Source organism: Pyxicephalus adspersus, chromosome 10, assembly GCF_032062135.1.
Source record: "Pyxicephalus adspersus chromosome 10, UCB_Pads_2.0, whole genome shotgun sequence".
In the NCBI taxonomy this organism is placed as follows: domain Eukaryota; kingdom Metazoa; phylum Chordata; class Amphibia; order Anura; family Pyxicephalidae; genus Pyxicephalus; species Pyxicephalus adspersus.
This window is the reverse complement of record NC_092867.1, coordinates 26,952,826-26,977,576: the sequence shown is the minus strand read 5'-3', so window position 1 is coordinate 26,977,576 and position 24,751 is coordinate 26,952,826. Positions and strand designations below refer to the sequence as shown.

Below are 24,751 nucleotides of genomic sequence, written 5' to 3'. Positions count from 1 at the left end.
TAGAAAGGTTTTTGTTTGACTTGGCTTGCTTTAGAAGAATGTTGAGGTAGAGGAGGGTTTATTTTCAGCATAAGGTGCTGCAATCTCTTTAAATTGCCTTCATCTGTCCTTACTACATCATGTGCATCGTTATCTTCAACTGGTCTTCTTTTGGGTTTACGATCTAACTTGTGTGCATGCATGCAAGAGTTCATTTCTTTGCGAGAATACCCATCATCATTCACTGAGCTCCACAAGTGCTTTATAAACAAAGATCCCATACAGGTAAGTATGTTTTTTTGCAGAAGTTTTATTGCCTGGCATATATATATATATATATATATATATATATATATATATCAACAGAAGTTAGAAACTGTTGCCTGTATACTTCTTACATTTCTAATTATTACATTCTGAGCAGACACAGAGACCCCGCACCTCTCCAATTTGTTTTTACTATGGTATTGTGTTGCAGAGATCCCATAAACACTAAATTGCTATCACAAATAAGTTTAGGAACAAACAATGCTTAATGGAGTTCTTAAAGCCCAAATGAGTTTTTAGTTTTAACCAGATTAGTAATATTTTAAGAGCATTAAAACGTGTGCCCCACAGGTTAATTTTTATAACATTATTTATTTAACAATTGAACAATTTTCATTTCAAACTGTATAAAGGAATTAAAAGGGATAGGTAACAGAGATAAAAGGAAAATAGAAACAAGTATCAGCATCGATTTCGGATAGAGTTGCAGATCAGAAGTATAAACACTATTTGGTATTTAAAAAAAAACAAAAAGTTTTTGGGACCTCCTCAGGGTTCCGGAGGAAGTCAAATCCAACATAAAGTTCACATCTCTGCAACATACAGAGGCAGGTTCATAACCATGACAGGAACAAGTGTTACTATGATATACAGTATGTAGTAGACTTTACATTTGTTTAAAAATGCATTTATGTTTATTGGCCAATCAATGTCATCATGATAAATGAAAACAATCCAATCCATGTCTTGTGAAATGAAAAGTTTTTACCATCCTGACTTATTGTTAATTATTACTGTGCCTGGTACACAAAATGGTTTACTGAGTAAAACACATTTTCTTTGTGAACAGTGTGTAATTATTCAGATTGGGTTGAGGGAATTCACTACAACAGCTGGCAAACAACTGTATGTATAAACAACTTGCTTAAAAATTATTAACTTTAAGATTTATTCGAAGGACACGCTTTGAATCTGGAACAATAAATGTAATCTCTGCATATAGAGGGGATTCTTCACATTAAGGATTGTGGAATGGCGGCAAAGACACCCTCAGGAGTAGTAGTAATAGTTTTAGCATATCAAATATGATTGTTTGAGAGAAAGCTAGATGTGTTTCTTGATGCACAATATATGACTGGGTCCTACATTTTAAAAGCAATCTCACAAAAGACTGATGGTTCAGGGAATATCTGATTGCCTTAGGGAAGCACAAAGACATTTTTTCCTTTCTTGGAGAAATTGAAATATGCTTTGTTGACCTTCTTCAGGATCTATTGGTTTCTGTCTTGAATATGCAGATTTCTAGTATGCTTTTCTAATTCGGTTTCCTTGTACTTGAACTTGGTGGATTTGCTAACTATGTAACAGATGTTTACAGATGATTATTAGCATTATAAACAGTTCAGATTAGGGGTTTACTACAGCATTCTACCACAGGCTAAACCATTCACCCTTTTAGATGAATGAGCAAGATTGGGAACCACTTCTCCAAGACTGGGGAAGATAAGACTATTATAGGAACCTGGCTGATCCAGCAAACTTGGAATGGATCTGGTCCATAATAAAAACATATGCCAAACAATTTCTATTCAGCCCCAATGTGTAATTGAACTTAGTTTTTGCCCTGTGTTGTGTTGGGTTGGTTAGATATTTCCATTAACAAGCAATTCAAAGGGTATATCTAATAATGTAGCTGACATGCAGTATTGGATTTCGGACTGTTTTTACCAATTACCAATTTTCCACATATTTGTAAATAGACTTTGACCCTCTTTCTGGAATTTGGTGCCATGCTCTGTTGTTCTGTTTGCTAGGATAATTTCACTATGGTTACAGGAGAATGTGCAGCAGATCAAATATGGTTTAAAGCACATTCATATTATTCTACAGCAGAGGTCCGTGGGAAAATTTTGGTGGTCCACGGTTTTGGGCAGTGCACCCCCCTGCGGGGTCAGGAGAAGGACCCTGCTTGGTGGGGGGGGGCGCACCAGCCAGAGCCGCGGACCATGTCTTCCGTATACATCGCAGGTGTGTCTCTGGACACAGTGGGTGGGTTCTGGCATCATGATGTCACTCTGGGGGAAGTTTCCTCCCCTTTATGTGAAACACGCCTCCCCGCGCATGTGCGGTCTGGAGTCCGTAAATTTAGTGGTCCGCGACCTCCAAAAGATTGGGGGCCACTGTTCTACTGGGTATTCAGGGCTGTAGCTGATCAGTTTCTAGATTCCTAAAGTCAGCTAACATGTCATTTCATTGCTTATTACTTCTCTAGCAGTAAGCAAAAGTCCAAGAAAGACATTACTGTGTAGTTTTCTGGAGAATCCGTCAAAGAACTGGCACCTCTTTTTTTAGTACTGCGAGCATTCGTCCCTATGTAAGGAATGTTTTTCTGTCACTAGTGATAAACGATTCTGTAACCATTACATGCAGCATTATATCAATGCCATTGGGGTCAGGGATTGATAAGAAGGTTGGCCAGTAGATCTTGAGGGGTGTCAGTCTGATTGGAATATAATACAGAGTATTTAAGGTTCTCCTAAGGTAACAGATGGAGAAGAGGATGTTCTGTTTAATTATACAGTCTGAATGTAGATGTCAGTTTCGTGGCAACCTGAAGGTTGTGTAGCAGTGTGGTAATAAATGTCCATCCATCATGTTAGTAGTTTGGCCAGCTGATAAGACTTATAAAAGAGTTGCTCATGGTAACTTGACCCTGGCTTCTCTTTTCAAGTCAGCATACAGTAGTTTAGCTAATTCATCAGTGTTTTGTTTATAAAAAACTCAGTATATTAATATGTTGTCTTCAAAAAGATATAGGTAGTATAAAAATATGCACAAAATTTAAAAATAATCAAAGAAGTAAAAGCAGTAATAACAGGAATAAAAGCTCATTATACTAGTAAAAAAAAAAAACTGCCAAGGTAACTGTATACCATAAAGTGAAACTAAAGTCTTCTACATTGGCATCTTCATCCATCTTGATTGTTCAACCCAGGATAATGAAATTTCAGGACAAAGGCTTGCCAAAAATGTATACTTAGATATGTGCAAAGCTCTAAAGTTCCTCCTCAAGCTACACATGTCGACATCTAAAAGATCTGAAAGTTTTAGGGCAAAATGTTAAACAATCTTATGTCCATGGGTCCTTTATATGCCACTGGGCACCATTGCAGTGTTAACATTCACAGAAATTAGAAAATTTGTGGAGCAAGCGGGTTCTGGCATTATCTCCTCTCTCATTATCTCCTCCTCATTCACCTAAACGTGCAAGGTATGCGCTTTTGATCTAAAACATTTAAGTATCATTCTAATGTATTTTTCCTCTATTATGGAAGCCAGACTGGCCTTTATTATCTCACTGCATCAATATACATGTCATAGGAAAACTTTAAAGGCTGTCATTACTAGTTTTTGCTTATCCCTGCCTTTAATCATTTAAAGTCACAAACATTCAACACAATCATTTTCAGAGCTGGTGACTTGGAGATCACTGAAGGCAAAGCTTTAGCATGGTATCCAGGCTTCCAGTATTTTTGGAAAGATAGGTCAGCAAATAAACCTACATATTACTGTCATAATAAGCGCACATTTAGTGGAAACTTTAGTGAATTTTCAATGAGATCCGCTCATAAACTATAGGAAATCCTTTTGATCCACCATGTAATAAGCATGGCCACCCCCCTAAGAACTTTTACATACAAATATAAGGTTTGGAAGTGCATGGCTGTACATTCTGTTAGTTTGCAGCTGCAGAGAGCTTACTTATCGCTGTCAGGACTCTTCTGAACCCTGTTTGGTTGGCTTTTTTAGACGTTTGCCTGTCCCTAAGATAGGGTTCTGCAAGACATAAATTTATCCATTGTTTGGTACTTACCTTAATAATATGATGTAATATTTTTAATTTTGTGTAACAAGATTACTTTACTATGCTCCACCCAATTTCCAATATGATGTACATGCACAGATTTATTAGTTCTCAGATTAGCGTAAATTAAATGTATTGGCTTTGGAGCAAAACTTTTCAATGGTCAAACACCCATTGTGTAGCAATGGTTTCCACTGTAATGCAAGTATGCTGAGAAACATAGTCTGCTATCTGTAGTGCCTGAATTCAGAGATAAAAGGTAATATATTGCCGTCATGCAGTGTGGAAGCACCCATGAAAAGGTATCCTTTCTATCAGTTTGCTTCTATATACTGAATGCATTCCCTTATCGACCTGATGGCTGTTGGAATTTGTCTTGTGTAATGTTGGGGCTGTTGGACTACTTAAACTAATATGATCAATCAGACAAATAATTTGAGGGAACCATTGCAAAAAAAAAATTCAAAACATTTTTATTTACATTTAATAGAATATTGGCTAAAAATTGATCAGGCAAGGCCATTTTTTTTGGCAAGTGGTTGCTCATTGTATTAAAATTAAACTACTTTTTCTGCCATGATTGGTCTTAGTAAAATAGATTTTTATTAATATTACTATTAACTAGTATTTATATAGCACTGACATATTACACAGCCCTTCACAATGTTCTTGGTTACCAAGTCAATTATCCAACAAATAGATGTTACATTAGGGGTGGGCAAACTTTTTCAATCGGGGGCCATATTTTGATATAAAATTTGACAGAGGGGCTGGGCTAATGGGAGAGTGGGCGGGGCTATGCATCATGATGCCACTAAACGTGACGTCATGATGGCATAACCCTGCCCATTCTCCCATCGCAGATCTGAGCCTGCGATGGGAGAGTGGGAGGATTGTGTGCAGGGACACAGCCCGCCCACCTCAACGAGCCAGGATACAAACAGGGATGTGTTCCGTGGCTCTGAGAGGGGGCCCCCCCCCCGCGGGGTCCTTCACCTGACCCTGTTTAGAGTGGCATCGGTCAGAGCCGCAGACCACCCAAAGGGCCATAGAAACAAGCTGATTGGGCCGTAGTTTGCCCATGCATGTGTTACATAGCCAGCTTATAGTTGTTTAAAAGAATCAATGTAAATTGATCATATTATTGATCAAAACTATAACCTGAAGAAAATTCCATGATGTATGTCTAACAAGACATAAAGTATTTACCCATCGCTTTATTCATTTGCTTTTTTTTTTTTAGGAAGACATAGAAATAATGATACATTGTAGGTTAATGATACATGATAATGATACATTGTAGGTTAAATTTTAAAGTGTACACATTTTTCAAAAAGCCATTCCTAATACCAATAAATTGTTGCAGTATGAGATTACTTTGTGCAATTACCTGGCATGGTATAGAATAAATCTCTTACATACTCATACCTGGTAAAATCGTCATCCTTCAATCCCTATGAAAGGATACATGAAGTGAATAATGTATGTGTCTGTTGAAGGAAAAAGAAAATTATTTCAAAGGTTTGATCATTCTCAAACAAATAATCATAAACCCTTTTTGTATAGCTGCCAGTTCACAATAAACAATTCTTTGTCATCCTGACATGTATATCCACTATTCAGTGCATATTATGTTATCTGCAAATGATTGCCTTTCAGGTAGTACCACATGGCACTGAGTTATTACCCATAATCTGTCCTGTTCTTATCAACAAAGAAGAATAGAAAAATAAAGTGTACATCATATGACAAAGATTCTTGTCTTCCAGTGCTACTGCCTTTACAGAATCAGCCTCTATACCATGATGTGAAAATATATATATATATATATAATTTTTTTTTTTTTTTTTTTAAATGTCCACACAAATATAGTAAATATCATTCACAAATATTGAAAAGTGTTGAATTCTTTTTTGAACTATTAGAAAATCCATAAATAGACAAAAGTCAAAGCAACAAAACTGTCCAGTCTACATATTTTAATTGGGTTAAAAAGCATGCATTTATATCTTGTTTGTATGGAAACAATGATCATTTGCCTCACATGTAATCCAGACAATGGTTCTAATTACCATATGGAGTTTTGCTTCAGTCAATAAGTTCAAACATCACAATATTGATCTACACAGAATAAACATAAAGTGCTTATCTCTGAAACTGTAGCTAGGTTCCTTGAAAGGATAATAATTCACATGCAAAAGACAAAACCCTTAGTTCCTATGTGATTATAGTACAGTGTTGTATAATATGTTGGTGCTTTATACATAAAATTTAAAAATGCACATTACAATAATTGTGATATGATTGCAAGGAATAAAAACAGAAAAGTAAATGATATATTCATAACATTTCAAAAAAATGTGATGGTTTGTGAACATAGGAAGTCGATTTTTGATTTCCTTCCCTACAAGTAAAGGAAAATGGCATATAAAGCAGCAAATCTGGCATTTAGCAAATATATATGAACTAAAAGTTTGTATCTGAAGACAAATTCTAGCAGACAAGAAGTAACTAGCCTGTGGCATTAGAAGGTCGAGTTATCCTTTTAATAATGAAGTGAATCTTTAAAACCTTTAAAGCACTCAAAATGGGCCAATTTGCTCCCAAACATTGTTACAGCATTGGACTGGACATGTGGTTAGTTTAATCAGGACCACCTTAAAGAGGAACTAAACTCAAAAGTGCCTAAAACAATAAAAAAATACACTTCCTTCAATCCCGCAGAGCAGACGATCGGTCCGGAGGTGTCTTCCATCTGGTGCCATCTTCGCCTCTTCTTCCTGGTCCGTCTTCCTATGACACCCGACCCAGGTAGAAGATCAGGTGACGTAGGTTGGAAAAAAGACTTGCCGATCTCACTCCCCATGCGTGAGATCGTCAATTTTTTCTCTTTTCACGAAAAGGCTTCCTCTGCGCCTGCCCGAGATGCTCCGGCATTCGCAGAAGGAGCACCCAAGAGCCTTACATTTACCTTACATAAAAGGAATGTCTATCCTTTTATGTAATGTGAAAATTTAAGTACGCTTTAAGTACTTCTGCATATGTAGTAAAAAATTGATTATTATCTAGTGCAAAGGCATGACAGTTTATAGTCCATGCAAGTTTGTGTGATACGTGTGTATGCTAATATGTTTTTAGGGTTCATTGCTTGCAATTACATATAAACCACAATAACTAAAATTTTATAAAAGCATAGTTTTGTAAATTTAACAGTCATTTTCAATATTTTAAAATCTGCAACATTTGTAAAAAATTGCTATTAAACTTGCCAAACTAGTCAATTTGCCAACACTGTGTCCCTGTTTCTCATTTGAACTCCTGCTTTGTAATCCCATCACGAAAAATGATGAAGAACAAGTATTTTAATAAAACATATTTGTTATTGTTTGGCAAAAATGTCATTCATTGTTTACATCTACTTCTTTAATCATGATACATTAAACAGTAGAGAAAACTGTAACTATTTCTATCATATACTGTATACATGTATGGGACATGTTATGTTTAAACTTGGTGGGATGGATCACCTATTATGTTTCAATTTACCCACCAAGAAAATATATCTTTCAGAAGTCAAATAGATTGTTACCTTGTCATCTTGTAATATTAACAATAGAAGAGTCTTGTTCTGTTTGATAAAATCCATAGATTCTTAGCTCCTGTTGCATTCCATATTATATCATTAGCATAAGAATAATACAGTATATGATTTTAGGTTACAAGTAATTCCATATTGTGTAAAAAAAAATTTTTAAACAACTCCAAATTATTTGTAAACTTCTTCTTTTAGATATATTAATTCATTTAATTTATCTTAAATTTAATTGCAGTGAGCACACCTAATTAACCTGATTTTTTGCTGATAATCATTCTCAATGGAATCAAATCAAAAATCCGGGGAAGGATTGGCCGTCACTCAGAAGGAAGCCGCACTGCGTGCATTGATTCAGCGCACAGGATATAGTTTGACACAGGTATGAGAGCCCTGAGAGACGCAGCTGCAAAAGGTTTGATTGTTAATTATTTTCTGAGTGATGAATGAATCCCATTGTATACTTGCAGGATATTTTTATCAGATCTATATATATATGTGTTATAACAATAAAAGCAATGATTTCTAATGCAAAATTAAGTAATTGTAAATCACCGTCAAATATTGAAATATAGTATAACAAAAACCTGGGCTTGTTCATTAAAATTCATAACTGGATAATTCATTTAGAAGGTTACTGCATTTAGAAAAGAAATGAAGCATAAAAAGGGAGGGGGGTGCGTGTGTGCATGTTTGCAAAAGCCTGTTTAAGACCAGTTGTGAATAATGGTATCTGTGTAAATGGTAACCTCAGGTGACCTGTATGGGCAAATATACATGGCAAAAATAACTGCAATAATATACTGGGGTTTATATGGCACCTCGCAGAAGTGAATCTGAATCCTAAATGCTGCTATAAATTGAAAATGTAAAAAAGAATAAATTACCCTTACTAGGAGTAATACATACATACTACAGATTCTGGGGGAAAAGGATTATACAAAAAGTCAATAAAACTGATTTGCTATTGAAATAGCTTTTGCTAAATTTAGGAGATTTCAGAAATGTATTATTTAGTAAACTCAAAAGATGCATTTATTTTTGCTTACTGGAGATAAATATTGTAAAAAAAAAAAAAGACAACTTAAAGAACCTATACACACGTATTCAGTTTGGTTGCATGCACCTCTGTGTTTAATTTGAATGGCACACCAATGCACAAATATCGTGCATCCCAATACACCCACAATGTCTGACATACATGGTGTGCTATGTTTAAAAAAAAATGGTGCATGTCCAATTTTCATTATATTATTGTAAATTGCCTACCCATTTTTTTGCACTTATGCAAACCACGGTATCAAGTGATAATGTGCATGGACACACTGCATGTTCAAACCAACCTGCAACATTTTAAATATGGGACATTAAAGTCTTACAAAGTGTGTTCTTTAAATTGTTACTGATGTTCATAGAAAGAAGAAATAAGATTATAAAAGACCAAAACTAAAGAACAAATTGCTAATTATAATAAATTTTATGTTTATTAAGGTGGAAAAGGCTCCAAACTCTTAGAAATCAGGCAAGAATGAATGGAACAGGTCTGATTATGTTTGTGGTGTCAGAGAAAAATATTTACGCCCCCACAAGGATAAACTGACCACAACTGCAAATAAGGTTTTTTTAGTGTTTTCTCTGAAGGTAACCTGATGGTATTTATGACAGACTGGAATGGAAGGTCTTTCTTTACACTTAGATAAGTTTGCAGCAATGTGATATTCAGGGGTCCTAAACAGATATTTAATGTTAAAGTGGACAATATCATTAAGGTCTGTTTTGTAAAGGTTGACGACCAATGCATTAGTGCCATGGTTTTATTTTGAACTTTTTTTTAAATCTTAACAGTTAGTAGTATGCCTTTCTGTAATAGAAAATAACATTTTTCATAGTATATAGAAATGAAACATGACCAGTCCAGAATAAATATTAACAGATACCACATCAGCACCATACTATTCATATTACATTATTACAAGAATATAAAACCTGTGATTCTTTGTGGATGCTCTTTACGGATGGAGTAGGCTTTGCTTGCGGATGGAGTAGGCTTGCCTGTGACTTACTTTCAGGGCTTCTTTAACCCCCCTAGCGGTATTCCCGAGTGTGACTCGGGGTGGAAAAAATAGCAAAAAGCGGTAATCCCGAGTCACACTGGAGTACCTTTGAGGGTCCCTTTTACCTTATCCCTGGGCTCCAGCGGCGATCTCACGATCCCACTGTGATGGCGGGATCGTGATTACGGAGTAATCTGCTTTTAAATACCGCCCGGGTCCCCACCACCCCGATGCACGCATCTGCAAACAAGAGGAGAACCTGCAAACTCCATGCAGATAGTGTCCTGGCCGAGATTCAAAACCTGGGAACTAGCACTGCAAAGGCAAGAGCGCTAACCTCTGAGCCACCATGCTCATTCACATATAAGCACATTGTTGTACACAGGTCCATATGGTTTCTAGCATGAAACTTGTTTATCTGTTATCCCTGACTTCTTTTATCTGCCCTTGAAGCCACCAAGTACCTGTTACCTTCAGTAATGCCATTCATAACATAACCCCAATATGGGAAGTCATATCCAATACAATTCAGTACTTGCCAATATGGCAGTTAGAGCTCGGAGATATGGACATTTTAGTAAAACATGCTGCCCCTAAATTACCTATACTATTATCGTCTCACACGTTTATGGGATGTACTTTTTAGTCATTAGGCATTTTCTTTCTTTTTATTTCATGTGTCTTCGATGCAATAGTAGGGGCAGCGAATCTATATGGCTCTCTGTAAGCAGGGCAGCACCAAATAATAAGTTATCGATATATATATAATATATTTGCCTAATGCTTTAGGCTTAAATATAGCCTTAACAAGTTTTGTGTATTTTCAATGCCTTTTCATCTACTAAAGAAAGCCAGTACTTCAATGTTGTTAATATTATTTTTACTTTTGTGCATCTCATATCATTTTAGCATACCAATTTAAATTTAGTTTTGAATAAAAAATCTTTTTTTTGCCAATGCAGAGCATTTACACCTCTTGCGTTACTTCCTCGTCCCCTTTCACTCTGAAGGCACACATTGACATCCTTCATTGATGGGTGCTGGGGGCCTTGTTCTGGTTCTTTAAACCATACACTAATTTTGGGAATTTAATGACCATATTAGCCTGATCACATAAAAACAGTTTAAAAGAATATATTAAAAACAAAATGATATGCTGGGTCTTTAAATAAACTTTGCCTTATCCTAATTGTATCTGCTGGTTTGAACAGATTAGGAGGCCACTAGGTGAACCACACCTCTTTAAGAACTAATAAACAATCTCTTCCCTATACCGTCCTAATCACCAACACCTTGTAAACTCAACCTGACAGTACTACCTAAGGGACAGAATGCCTGAAAAAAAAAACAGTGTTTAAGCTAAATGACATTTTAAAGCCCTAAAAGCCATACCAAGCTGCCAAGATTCATAATATACTAAGCTAAATTATGTCCTAGGTCACAAATACAAAATAATTAGTTCAAACTTTGTACATACTGCTATCCAACCCTTCTATTCTTGTCTACCTTTCCAACTCACTGTATACATGATACACATTCTGTCTGTTTCCTAGGACTATACAGTATAATATTTGGAATAGGTAGGAAGTTTTCTTTAACTAGAAACTAATCAAATGTGTCTGTTTTATACAGTAATTGAAACACAAAATTCCAAAAATTGAAACAAACCTTTATGTTCACCTCTCACAACCTGTAAGATTGTAAACCTTAAGAATGAATATGCAACACAAATGTTTTTTTTTTTACCAAATTCAACTCTTCATCTTTCATAATTATGTTCAAAAGATGTTTCACATGTAACTCATTTACTAATGAGTCATTAAATGTCCATCTCATACTGTATTTGTTTTAGCAGGTACACGTCTTCGCTTTGTTTGAGCTTAGTTGTGCAAGAGTATATTCACTGAATTCCCTTTGGCATTTCCCTAATTACAATCAATTTTATTGGAGTTTCCTCCAGTTTAACATGCCCTAATGCTCTGTGTCTACAGTATATGTCAGCACTTCCATATTTAACAAATTCCCTAATCTCCTATTTATATCAGTAATCTGTAATGTTTTACTGTCTTTCAGAATATAACAGTAAATATGTAGATATATTTTTTCAAAATTATATATTTTCATTATAAAAAGTAAATTCACAACTAATAACAGCTGTTGGTGTATATTGGCGTGTCAGCGTTTTGTATAACTCAGGGACCACATTGGCAAGAACTTCATTTAGATTTTGTCCATAGCATTTGCCATAGTCCCACACAGACCACATGCCAGCCCATGAGGCTAAAGTTATCTCTGATGAAATTTCGGCAGGTGGCTGAACTACTGATACTCACTTTCATTTACCCAAAATAGAATAATTTTTCTTGGGTATTCCATATGTTTATTATTCAAAATTAAAACAATGTAAATATTTATTTCATTTTAGCCAGATAATACTACTTGCAGTCAGCAGATACGAAGTGACATGCTAATTTCAAGGGGGTTTTGGAAACAAATTAATAATAATGATTCTCCACAATAATAAACATAAAAACACCATTTTATCAAAACTTGTAAAAGTAAAAAAAAAAAAAATCCAAGATGAAATCCTGAGGAATTAACCAAAAAAATCAAATGATATTCCAAAGAGAAGCAAAAAGTTTGCTTCTTTAATTAAATTCAAGATTCAATTTATTTTTATTGATTTAAACAGGTTTATGGGTGCTTAAATAGGTACAATTCGCAACGTGTCAAATTCACAGTTTTGTTCTTGTCAATAAAGAGCACATTAATTGGAGAAAGGGAAATACTGATTTAATATAAACTTTTATTACAGTCACAATATAAAATAGATCAATTGACACAACCTAAGACCTAATGTCAATTGTTTAAGTTGTTTTGTTTTATTTATTTTTCACTGTGAATTTTATACTAATATTAGGTCAGTAAATGGGAATTTAATATTTGCTTATTTTAGGATTTATTAACTTACACACAAGTGTAATTGATATTTATTTTCTATTCAGATTCATGATTCACGATTAGGCCAATATCTGATATGTGGTAAACCACATTCACCTGTATTAGAGCAGTTGGGAACCGTTTTATGTTGTGTTTCAGTGGTTTACTGCACTTTTCCTTACATAACGTGTACTTTGTGGCCTCCTAAGCCACCTGCTTCCATTGACTTAAATCCGAATGTGTTCCGACCACATCTCGCTGCAGTTGAATTGCAGTTGTCGCTAGGGTAATGTAGATGACTCACAAACCTTTGCAGTACAGTTACCTGCACTACAACTTCACTCATCTGCACTGTTCCTGGGCACATATAAGGACACCCGGGAGCAGCTAACCACACATGTCCGAAAGTGGCCTTACAGAGAATGACTGATTGTTGTGTAAACAGTGTTTCTCATTCAGGCATGTTAAAATCTAGTTTAAAAATTACTGATCTGAGTTTTGAGAATAACTTTTTAGGTTTAGATCACACAAAAATATTCACGTGTGCTTGCTGATAACGAACGCATTTTCTGTTTTGAACAGGAAAATGGGCAGAGAAGATATGGGCCTCCTCCTGGATGGGATGGTCCACCACCAGAACGAGGCTGTGAGATCTTTGTTGGCAAACTTCCCCGTGATCTTTTTGAGGATGAACTTATACCATTATGTGAAAAGGTAAAATCAGAATATACAGTGGAGGTGGATACATTTTGAATAATAAAGTCAATTAAAGACCAACTAAAGCTCAAATTAAGCAAAGCAAATTCTCAACGCAATCACATTGATTTATGTATTGGTTTTGGAACTAATATTTCAAAACTCTTTGTGTAGCTGGTCCTTTTTGTACTTGTGCAGGTCCTACGACTACTCGCCATCTACTTCAGTTCAGCCTCCTAAACTGGAAACATGATTTCTACCTTAATACAGGGATGCTGCAAAAACCTGGCATCTAATGTTGTACCAACTTCCAACTGGGAGTTCTATGTTTACACGTAATTAGCCCCCCACTAGCTGAATTTAGAGATGAGGAAATAAATGTAGAGCAGTGTGCAAGCATTTTGTACACCGATATGCTTTTATATACTGTTTGTATTCACTTATTGACCTGATTGTTTTTAGAACATATATAAATTAAGGCTTTGCATTATGGGGTTGATGGGGAATCTAAAGGAGTTTGGGCAATTATTAAGAGTAACATTAATAGTAACATATTTGGGTAAGAATCGGTAAACACGGTAGCTCAGGACAGATCAAAAAAATCTGGAAGTCCCTACTATAGGTAGTGGTGTTGTTAAATAGAAACCATATATATGACCAAGTAGTTGGCACTGCTTTATTGTGTATTTACATACACAAATAGCACACAGAAGATACTGATGGGCTGGTACTTTAAATTAGTGCAGATCCCATATTAACTATTTGATTCTCTATTATATTTGCATTTCTTCACAGATAGGGAAAATCTATGAAATGAGAATGATGATGGACTTCAATGGAAATAATAGGGGATATGCATTTGTAACCTTCACTAACAGACAGGATGCCAAGAACGCAATCAAACAACTAAATAATTATGAAATTAGGTGAGTAATCATAAAATATGACCTCTATACATAGGTTGTTACCGATTTTGAATATTCATCCCCAACAGACAGTTTTGCAGGCATGCAGTTTATGATTAAACAATCTCCATAATATACAAGATTGATTTGTTTACACAATCGTTTTGCTAACAGAGTAATACAGTAATTTAGAAAATTCTCAATTAACTCCGATATTAAAAGGAGGAAAATCTTGTCTATCTTTTCTTCTGCAAATCGGATAAGAATTTAAATGTTCTTCTAATTAGCTAAGTAACTTATAATTGTGCAGATGTAAGCTATTTTTTAATAAACTTTATGTGCTTTGAAATAAATTAGTGCTTTGCAATAAATCAGTATGTGACAGGAGGGTCTCTTAGGCATCCTGAGAAATCAGATTTTAGCTATCATTTATTTCTAATACAGACCAAACAAAATATATAGCTGTGTGGTTAAAGTGTAGCTGAAAGATCTGTGTGCCCTGTACAGTGGTGTAACTATAAATCCTGGGAGCCCCTTGTAAAATTTTGATAGTGCCCTCTTTCTTCAAAACCATACTGAGCGTTGTCTAATTGACGAACCAGAGCAGATGGCAAATCTACTGGATTTTTATTTTTTTGCATATCGATGCATATTTTATCTTGTGCATATGAACAGATAAGCAATTTATTATTATTATTATTATTATTATTATTAATAATAATATATAAATATTATACTAAATTAACTGTGATCTGTTTGTCACAACTGGAGGAGAGGAAGAACTACATTGATGATGACTTGATGAGATTTTTTACTTTCCCTACTTTAGAATATAAAGAATGGCTGTCTAGAAGGCTCTTGTCCAATCTAGGTCATGCAGGGACCAGATACCACTAATTATTGGTAAAATGGCTAAATGAGAAGAAGCAATGAATGTATGGTAGCTATCGCAGCCGCAGTAAGAAAAGGGAAGGTTTGACCAAGCCCTACAGAGCTTCAACACATTTTACATTTGGTGAAAAAGTTCAAGAACTACTTTTTACAGGCCCAAACCTCAACCAAAACAAAATGTTTTTATCAGAATCTGATCAGCCTGTTTATATAGGGAAATCAGGTTTCTAGTTTTTCTATCCATATACCATATATAATATCCTAGACTAGGTGATAAATGCAATTTCTATTAATGTACACTTGAACTGCTCAGCAACATGTCAATGTGATATCAATATTACAGAAACGGGAGACTTCTGGGGGTCTGTGCCAGTGTAGACAACTGCAGGCTATTTGTTGGTGGCATTCCAAAGACCAAGAAGAGAGAAGAAATTTTAGTGGAAATGAAGAAAGTAACAGACGGCGTTACCGATGTGATAGTCTACCCCAGCGCTGCTGACAAATCTAAAAATCGAGGATTTGCCTTTGTAGAGTATGAAAGTCACCGTGCAGCAGCTATGGCCAGACGAAAATTATTACCAGGTGAGACAAGTAATACTATAAAGAATATAAAGGTCTAAATTGTAGCCTTTGCATTGCAATAGCTTTTGGTTTATAGTTTATCTAAAACATAGCTTACATAATAATAGTATGAAATCTAAATTCCACAAGCTAGCTGTAGCATTTATCTGCTGCGTCTGTGAAAGAAAAAGGGATTCTACCAAAGGCTGATTAAAAAACTTTTATCTCTTTTTAATAGAATTGGGTTTTGTTGATATTAATGTTTGAAGCAATACTAGAAAGACTGCAGCTGGGAAGCATCCAGACCAGAGGTTGGGTCAACCAAGGTTCATTCCACCACAGTATACACAGTTAAACATTTCAAAATGTGCCCTAGGGGTCAGCATTTCAGTCATTTTGTACTTTTAACACACATTGTCATAACCTTGAAAAAGAAGTGTGGAATTTTGACTTTTTTCATAACAGAAGTTTCATTCTACATGATGATGCTCCTGTCCTTAAGTCACATTTTACATGAATCCGTAAAACACATAATATTAATATAACTACTAATTAGGAGCTAAAAAGAATTTCTTTCCAGCCTTGTGTACAGCCTAGGAAATGTTCAGCTTCTCTGCTAAAAACAGATCCGAGGGGATTCTTAGTGGAATACAGCTGGTGATCAGCTGAGGGAACCCAAGTGTACGGTTATTTCACCTTCTCCTTAAATTAGATGTTTAAATACCATGAAGCATTTATTGGCTGGAATTTATTTTTACTCTTTCTTTGCTTATCTTCTTATCTCATGCAAATCAACCAAACAAGGTATAGATTTACTGCAATCTATATTTTGTTGGTTTGTAGAGTTTGATCTAAAATCACGGGTGCACTTAAGTATTTTTATTATTTTGTTATATATTGTCCTAACATATTACAATTTTGTTTATTCTGCTGTCCCGATGACAGGGCGAATTCAGTTATGGGGTCATCCTATTGCAGTTGACTGGGCAGAACCAGAGGTTGAAGTTGATGAAGATACAATGTCATCAGTTAAGATTTTATATGTCCGAAATCTCATGCTAACGACTGCTGAGGAAACAATAGAAAAAGAATTCAATAACATCAAGCCTGGTAAATTGTAAAAACTCTATTAGTAAACTTCTTTATGATAACTGACCTAAATACATTTTGTAGTTGTGGGTTTGTGCCTCTTACATTGTTAGCCGTACCTAAACCAGAACTAAACCCCCCACACCAGGTGGGACCCTTATTGCATTATCTACCTGATCGCATTTTTTTTCTAAACTCATCCCTTAATGTTTTCTGTGTCATGATCACCAGGAAATCTATGATTGTGAGTGAGTAGAATATAAATAGGTGGGAAATCTCCCAGTGAAGACACTTGTCCCGGTGTTACCAGTTTACTCTTTCTCTTTTTTTTTTTTTTTTTTTTCATTGATTCTACCCCCCAAAAAAAACATTTTTACATGAATTTTATGCAATTCCATTTCAAACATGAATATCTAATCTGCAGCCTCCTTTTTAAATATGTGAGAACTTTAAACTGTGAACTTTGTGAGATAAGTTTCTGTGTAATAAATCTAGTTATTTATGTGCTTTTTAAATCAACTTGGAGATAGAAGATAGCAATCATGCCAAAATATGTATCATGTCTTACTGACTTCAAAGTCCTGTCCTTGTTATTATCCATTAAGGAATTTTTACAACTTGTGTGATTTAAAGAATCTATCTATGTCTTTTAGAATAAACATTAGATAATCAAACTTATGGGATGAACAATATTTTATTACAATTCACCATAGTTTTAAATTAAGTATTTAGATAACGCTTAGCTGAGCTCCTTCATATTCAGGAAAACATATCCAATCCTATCCCTCTACCACTTTTTGATTTTTATTTACCATGGAAGCCAAAAATGTTTCTTGGTATTTTCATTGGGAGTAAAGAAAAATATCAATGGGAAAAAAAAATTCTGACTGGTTGCCATGCTTTTTTATTATTTTTTTATTAATAGTCAAACCAGCTGTTCTTATTTTACTGGCCTCATACTTGTTCTGGCAAATACAATTTTTAGAAGCAACCAACAATGACAGCTTGCATATTACTATCGGCACATGTTTCCTATAATGTGGACATCATGGGACGGTTTTACGTTCTTTTCTAAAAACAGAAGACAAGACATAGGAATGAATGATAGTTGTTCGTAGGAACAATGGTTGTGATAAGCTGCTATAGAACCGGCTTGACAACTTCTTGTTCTACATGTACTTACAATGGGATATTTTAATATTTGTATTTTCTTTGTATAGGTTCAGTTGAACGCGTAAAGAAAATTAGAGATTATGCCTTTGTACATTTTAACAATCGTAATGATGCTGTGGACGCCATGCATGCTTTAAATGGCAAGGTAGGATATCTGCTGAAATAGCACATCTGTCATATTTTTTTACATCTGTACAAATATGCTTATGATGATGACGTTCAAATCAAATAAGCACAAAGGTTCAAATCAAAGTCTGCAACAACACTTTGAGTTTCTTTCATACTAATGTTTGCTACTTTGCAAAGGGAATTGATTTTTTTGAGCATGTAAGTCAAATATTTACACCTATCTTGTTCACTTATATGTTTATGAGCACTGCAGACTCTTACTGGTCTGCCACAAATATTAATAAATCCAGACACCTTTTTATTGCATAACATCTGATTGTCAAACAAACCAAGGCAAATTCCTAACTGCATTTATACATACATATATAAGAAAAAAAGGTAGGTAGGACCATCTATATACCACCACAGGTATGATCCAAAGTCCAGATATCTATGCTTGACTAGCAACCATGGATTCATAGTACCCAATTATTGTCTCATGTATCTGCTTAACAAAATTACAAAAAGATTTTAAAAATGAACATGTAACCTAATATACCTAAAAAGTCACTAAATGGCAAAATATAACTCCATATACATAACACAATTACCTTGCCAGTGTTGCAAAATATGAATCGGTAGGGTTAGCTTTCCTACAAACCATGAAGTGAGGCAAACTGTTATTTCATTGTTTGATCTGGTTGAAAGAAATCCAAGTGATTTCATATTCTCCTTTATATGAGCCCATATAATTGGTTAGATGTCGCTTATGTGTAGCAGTAGTGTGTACTCAGTGTGTAGTAGGAGTAGTCATACTCCTTTTGCAGGGGGGTCAAAGTTCTGGAAGTACAATATAGTTGTTTGATCTAGAGTCTAATGTATTGAAAATGTATATGTAGTATAATATAAGTAATCATTTATTCTCTAAAGAGCATAATCAAAGTCTTACCTGGACCCTCTGTATAATCTGGTTTTCTCAGATCGCCCATAGCATGGTATGTACTGTTGACTATAGCAAGCACATGTTAGTTCAGTTGCACTACAGGCATACAAATATATGGCTCCTCACTGTCAATGTAAATAAAACCATAAATACCCTGACAATTGTGTATGCTTTTGATGTTAAAATAGTTTGTAAAAAAAAAAGTGTAGACTGTTAAAGGTTGCATCACCGTGCTCGTTAAACCAGCTTCTACCAAACCTTGAAGAATCTGTGTATTCAGACACTGCACACTGTAAATGGAGACATTTTTGCCATATGCTTCTTAAATATGTTAACTCATTATTATTAGCAAACACAGACCTGACATGATAAAACGTTGCTTCCATACACAACCGTGCTAGCAGAATGAAAATGAAAGAGGGAAATAAACAATGTTCCTCAGATAAGAATGGAATCCGCTACAGTTAAACTAAAGACTGTGTCAAAGTTACCAGGGAATAAGTGTCCTATGTAAATATCAGCAGGGAGATTCGGGATCATCTAAGGCTACAAACACACGTGCAAAAGGAAACGAACGATTAACGACTGATCAGCCGATAATCGTTAACAAAAAAGTGCATTAGGACTGGTAGACGACGACGTACGAGGAATGTCGCTGGAAACTAACCACCGCCCTGGCGGATCTGATTGGGCGATGCTTGTTCGCTATCTATTGTGTGTACGGTTGTTCAGTGATTGTGGATTGTTCTTTGGTACACTTTCTCCTGTCACTTCCTGCATCGTTCAAACGATCGTATCTAGTGTGTACATTATTGGTGGATTATATTTGAAAAAAATCGTTGATCGGCGTTAATTGTTCGTTTTCAAACGATAATTATTGCACGCGTGTACCTAACCTAAAAAGTGCAGTGACCTGTATAGCTGTATGTGAATGCTATGTCCGGATGACTAGCAATGAATGAACAAGTGCTGTACAGGGGGGAGGGGGGAGACCGACGGAGCTGCGCCCAATTGCGTGCTCTCCCCCTTCTCTTGCATTTGAATCGTCCACCGTCCATCGCCCGTGAATCCGCCAGGATGGTCGTTCCGGCGATGGACGACTGGCGCTGTACACATGCCAGATTCTCACCCGATATCAGCTCTGAGCCGATAATCGGGCAAGGACCATTGGACGTGTGTACGAAGCTTAAGGTATACTAAAAAATACTTTGCTGTGGGAATTGGTTGCAGTTCTAAGGAGTCACACCCATTATGATCTGAGGACTCGGCCGCTGACCGCAGACACCATGCATATATCAAGAGTTAGTAGAAACTGCAGAATATATAGTGGTAGGTGGATGAGTGCTGCCAATCCTTAACCAGTATTTCACCTTGTAAGGCTACTCAGCCAACCAAAGGATGAGTTGAATTTCTCTATATTGAACTCATGGAAAGTATGTGCATGTTGGCAAGACTGCATTGATATTCAATAAAAATTTACCCAACAACTGCCCAATAAAGCTCTGACATTTAACACTAGAATAAAAAGGATGGGTGTTAGTGGCAGGAAGGTTTGAGCTTAATTTTATTTAAGAAGGCATTAGGCCTCTGTATACAATCTGAGCTTAGAAAGAGGTACAGGACTGATAACAGGACTCTAAAAATGGATACAGATACTGGCAGGTACCACAGACTAAAACTTCAGCACTGATATTAACTTTGAAGCCAGTACACAGTTACTTGAGATGTTGGTAACTAAATACTCATATGTTCACGTGTTTTAGTTTATTCTATGTATGTTTAAAATAAGTTTGTTTTATGTGTCTATTGTTGTGTTTGTTTAGATTATTGATGGATCTCCCATAGAAGTTACCTTGGCTAAGCCGGTGGACAAAGACAGTTATGTGAGGTACACCAGGGGAACAGGAGGAAGAGGAGGTGCCGTACAAGGAGAATATACTTATACTATTGGCCATGTCTATGATCCAACAACAGCCTATCTTGGAGCCCCTGTCTTCTATGCTCCACCTCCGTATGCTACAGCGATCCCAAGTATTCCTTTCCCTCCCACCAAGAGCTATGTCAGCAACCGTGGATCTCTCATCCGACCTCCTTCGGTCAGAGGTAACAGTACAGTCCTGAATAAAAGTGTGATATATGTTGCCACAATAATTGAGTAGGCAGACCATAAAGTGACAATTTACAAATTAAATTAGATCCCCAGTGTGTGTGTAAATTCAATGTAATTGATTTAATTAGGCTCCTAATCAGTCACCCTTGTAATAGAGAGCAGTTAGCTAGTTCCATGTACAAAAATATGTACTTTGTAAATTTATTAGAGACAGTATGAAAAATGAGTGTTACATTAATCAGCACTGCAGGAATATATTAGAATAAATAACTGTGGCTGCAGAAAAATACAGAGTGGTCCATCACATTTACCACTTACTTTCTTTGTCTTCATAACCGACTTAATTTGAAAAAAGGATTTAAAAACTAAAAATTGAGTGGTAGCATTAACAGGAAGAATGCCCTATAAATAGGTATATGTTAAAATGACTGTTCCATTGGGCCCCTTGGCCATACAGCTAATATTAGAGAACCCTAATTCTACCACCCCCAGCAGCAGTTAAATACCTTGCATTACCCTGGTAAGAATGTAAATCTCTCCCACTCTCCTATGTGACAGGTCTACCTGTGACCCTCTCATGACCCATAATTTTGGCCAGGAAGGAGTCCATAGCCCTGGGTTGGCATGGACATGGAGAACCCAGAGCTCATTTTCTCAAGTCGATATTGACGGATAGAGCAGCTGTTAGGGAAGGTGGTGGGGGAGTTAAATCTCTTGACAAGATAAAGAAAGGGGTACATTTTATAGTAGCTTACACATGACCCATCCCTGCTTTTACAAACTTTGATTATTAGTAGGAACTTGTATTTATATAGTGCAGACATATTATGCAGCTCCTTACAAAGTCCATATTCGTGTCATTGATTGGAATGGAAAATATTCGACTGATTAGATCCTAGCTGTCATTTAACACATACTAAAGATAATCTGAATCATGAAGAGGTTGAAGCCACTGTTAACCTCCTGAAAATGCCCGTCATAGTAAGTCTCAGGCTTTATTATGTAAATACCTGACCCAAATAATTTGGTAGATCAGGAAAATCATAGAAAAGTCAAAGTAAAGCCAAAGTAGTTTCCATGTTTATGTTGTGAGACTGTAGTATTAAATTCATAGTATTTTCTGGGATAATTGGCTCCTTTTTTCTTTGTTGATTATAGCAACAGTACAGTATGGACACTAAAACCATGACAATCCCTTCTCTTGTGTATAGAGGATTAGGATGTTATCTACAGTATTTGAATAATATTTTACCCATGTTTAAACACTTTGAAGCAACTTGCAATAAACAGGGTAATATCAGACTAAGGGTTACTTAGCAAATAGTTACAATTCATGTTTAATTGCACATTGACCTCTTACATTCTTCTACGGGATGAGAGGAAAGGGTCTGTATTGACTCCTGTGATAGATTTATTTATACATACTTTAGTACTTTAATCACCACCTACTAGTGGAACTCCATAGGTGCCCAGATGTATTGTTGTATATTTTAGCAAAACCATATAATCATTTGTGTTAAACCAAAGCCCAAAATGTTGATTACTTGCCTACAGAAATTGCCTGGGTGTCATGCTGATCCAGTGCATTTAATACGACATGACTGACTTAGAAGAAGAATGAAGATCAGGCATGTTACACTTAATATTTGCATGCTTATGATCACCATACAATATTAAAGATAAAATAAATCCATCAAGGTTGCCAGCAATAATGTCCATATTCCTCTTATCTTAAGGTTCCTTTCAAGTGTCCATTCCTGGCAAGCTTCTCCCCGATCTCATAAAAATACACTGTTGCCCAACAGGTGCCCCACAGATTAAACATGTATCAGCATAAAGCTGTTTAAACCTGGCACATGGGGGGCCAACATCTCTGCAAACTAATAATCCTTAAATCTTGTATCACTTCTGTCCAGCCAGGACATTACCATGTTAGTCTGACATTTTTAATTGCTCCTTTTTGTAAATAACAAGGTTATGTTTTACAGGGGTAATGCTCAATCATTACTCATGGTAGTCTTGCCATGATTATAATGTGACCGCACTTAATTCTTACCTTAATTAGAAATAACATTACAATCTATAACACATCACATACTCACACTTTGGTTTTTAGTTATATAATTGTAAATGGCATTGCCAAAAATAAAAGGCTAAAAGGTTATAATTTGTCCATTAATTTATTATTAAGGTCAGTCCAGTGTACACTGAACAGAGTTAAACAATGGAATAACATTATTTCACTACTGTAAAAACAATTCAGTATAAATTAGGTTATTTTGTATTTGGTTGCTGCAGTAAGTACACTGCACACCATTGCCACTTATGTTATCAAATTATCTCTGTAGTGCTGCAAATTGAGTGAATGAACCCTGGGAGCAGGGATCAATAAACCCAAGGTTTCAATAAACCTATTGCTGTGGTCTGTTTTTTAGCTCGGCACTGGATCCACATTTTCTTATGCTAAAATAAATGCTATCTGTTAAACGATGGGTATACCTGTGCTATTTTTATTTGAATATTTGACTATTTTATTCTTTTCCCATGAGGCCGGATTTTTCTGCTGTCTTCAAGGCATATAGTATAAAAGTAACAGACGATATCCTAAAAGATTAAGAGATTGCATGCTCAATTAGTCCACTATGATTTGAGCTTGTGTATCATTAGACTTTATGGAACACCAAAGAATGGAAGTTTTCAATTTGCAGAAATTTTCTGTAGGGGTTTCTAATTCCATTGCTTCAGCCGATTCTCTGTACACAGGGCTAACTTTCATGATATCATGGATCTGGGTGATTTCTGCTGATTTGATACAGTTTGATGCCTTCTTGCATTCCTAGAAATTTACATGAGTGTACCTGTAGGGGCTGCGGGAGTTAGAGGACTGGGAGGTCGGGGGTACCTGGCATACACTGGTCTTGGCCGCGGCTGTTTTGGATACCAAATGAAAGGAGACAAGCGGGGAGATGAGAAACTTTATGACATCTTGCCAGGAATGGAGATTACACCAATGAGCACTGTTGCTCTAAAGCCACAAGCCATGAAACCTGCGCCACAGGTAAGGTCTGAAGTGCATAACCTTTAAACCCTCACTAATTATATCTATAGAAAAATCTAAATTCAAGAACAACCTTGCCATAATATATAATACAATTATTAAATTTAAAACTGTCATATTATACATTTGTCTATTCAGTCTACTAAGTATGATGAGGGTGATGTAAATATTTTGCTAAATAAAAAAAGTATTTGCAACTGTTCCTGTATTCTCCTGGCAGAAGATCTTTGTCACCTATCCACCCATGTCTCCTCCAGTCTTCACTCTCTTATGCTCGTAGACAATAAAAGATGATTGAACATACAGTGATAATCTGACCACCCATTGACACCTCTGTCATTATAGTGCCCCATAAATGCAAATGTGTCAAATTTACAAATGCTTATTCTTTAAGCCCGGATCCACAATGGATCACTTGCTCCCACTGCACCTGCCCTTAGGAAGATATATGTACATTCCAGTAGGCCAGAGATTTATACCAACTATGATGTTTGAATTAAAGAGAAACTGAACTCTGGAA

General features: G+C 35.8%; 1 protein-coding gene across 3 annotated transcripts in view; it reads left to right on the top strand.

Moving 5' to 3' along the window:
* Positions 1 to 24,751, top strand: part of A1CF (APOBEC1 complementation factor) — a 38,272-nt gene that overhangs the window by 5,950 nt on the left and 7,571 nt on the right. The window contains exons 1-9 of one of the 3 annotated variants that reach the window (XM_072423238.1): positions 171 to 264; positions 7,942 to 8,085; positions 13,280 to 13,411; positions 14,189 to 14,319; positions 15,533 to 15,771; positions 16,696 to 16,860; positions 18,060 to 18,157; positions 20,887 to 21,166; positions 24,014 to 24,231. In XM_072423238.1, the coding sequence (XP_072279339.1) occupies positions 7,987 to 8,085; positions 13,280 to 13,411; positions 14,189 to 14,319; positions 15,533 to 15,771; positions 16,696 to 16,860; positions 18,060 to 18,157; positions 20,887 to 21,166; positions 24,014 to 24,231 (1,362 nt within the window). In that variant the 5' untranslated portion in view covers positions 171 to 264; positions 7,942 to 7,986. Of the gene's footprint in view, positions 1 to 170; positions 265 to 7,941; positions 8,086 to 13,279; positions 13,412 to 14,188; positions 14,320 to 15,532; positions 15,772 to 16,695; positions 16,861 to 18,059; positions 18,158 to 20,886; positions 21,167 to 24,013; positions 24,232 to 24,751 lie in introns of those variants that run through there. The other 2 variants (XM_072423239.1, XM_072423237.1) reach the window with 2 other exon arrangements.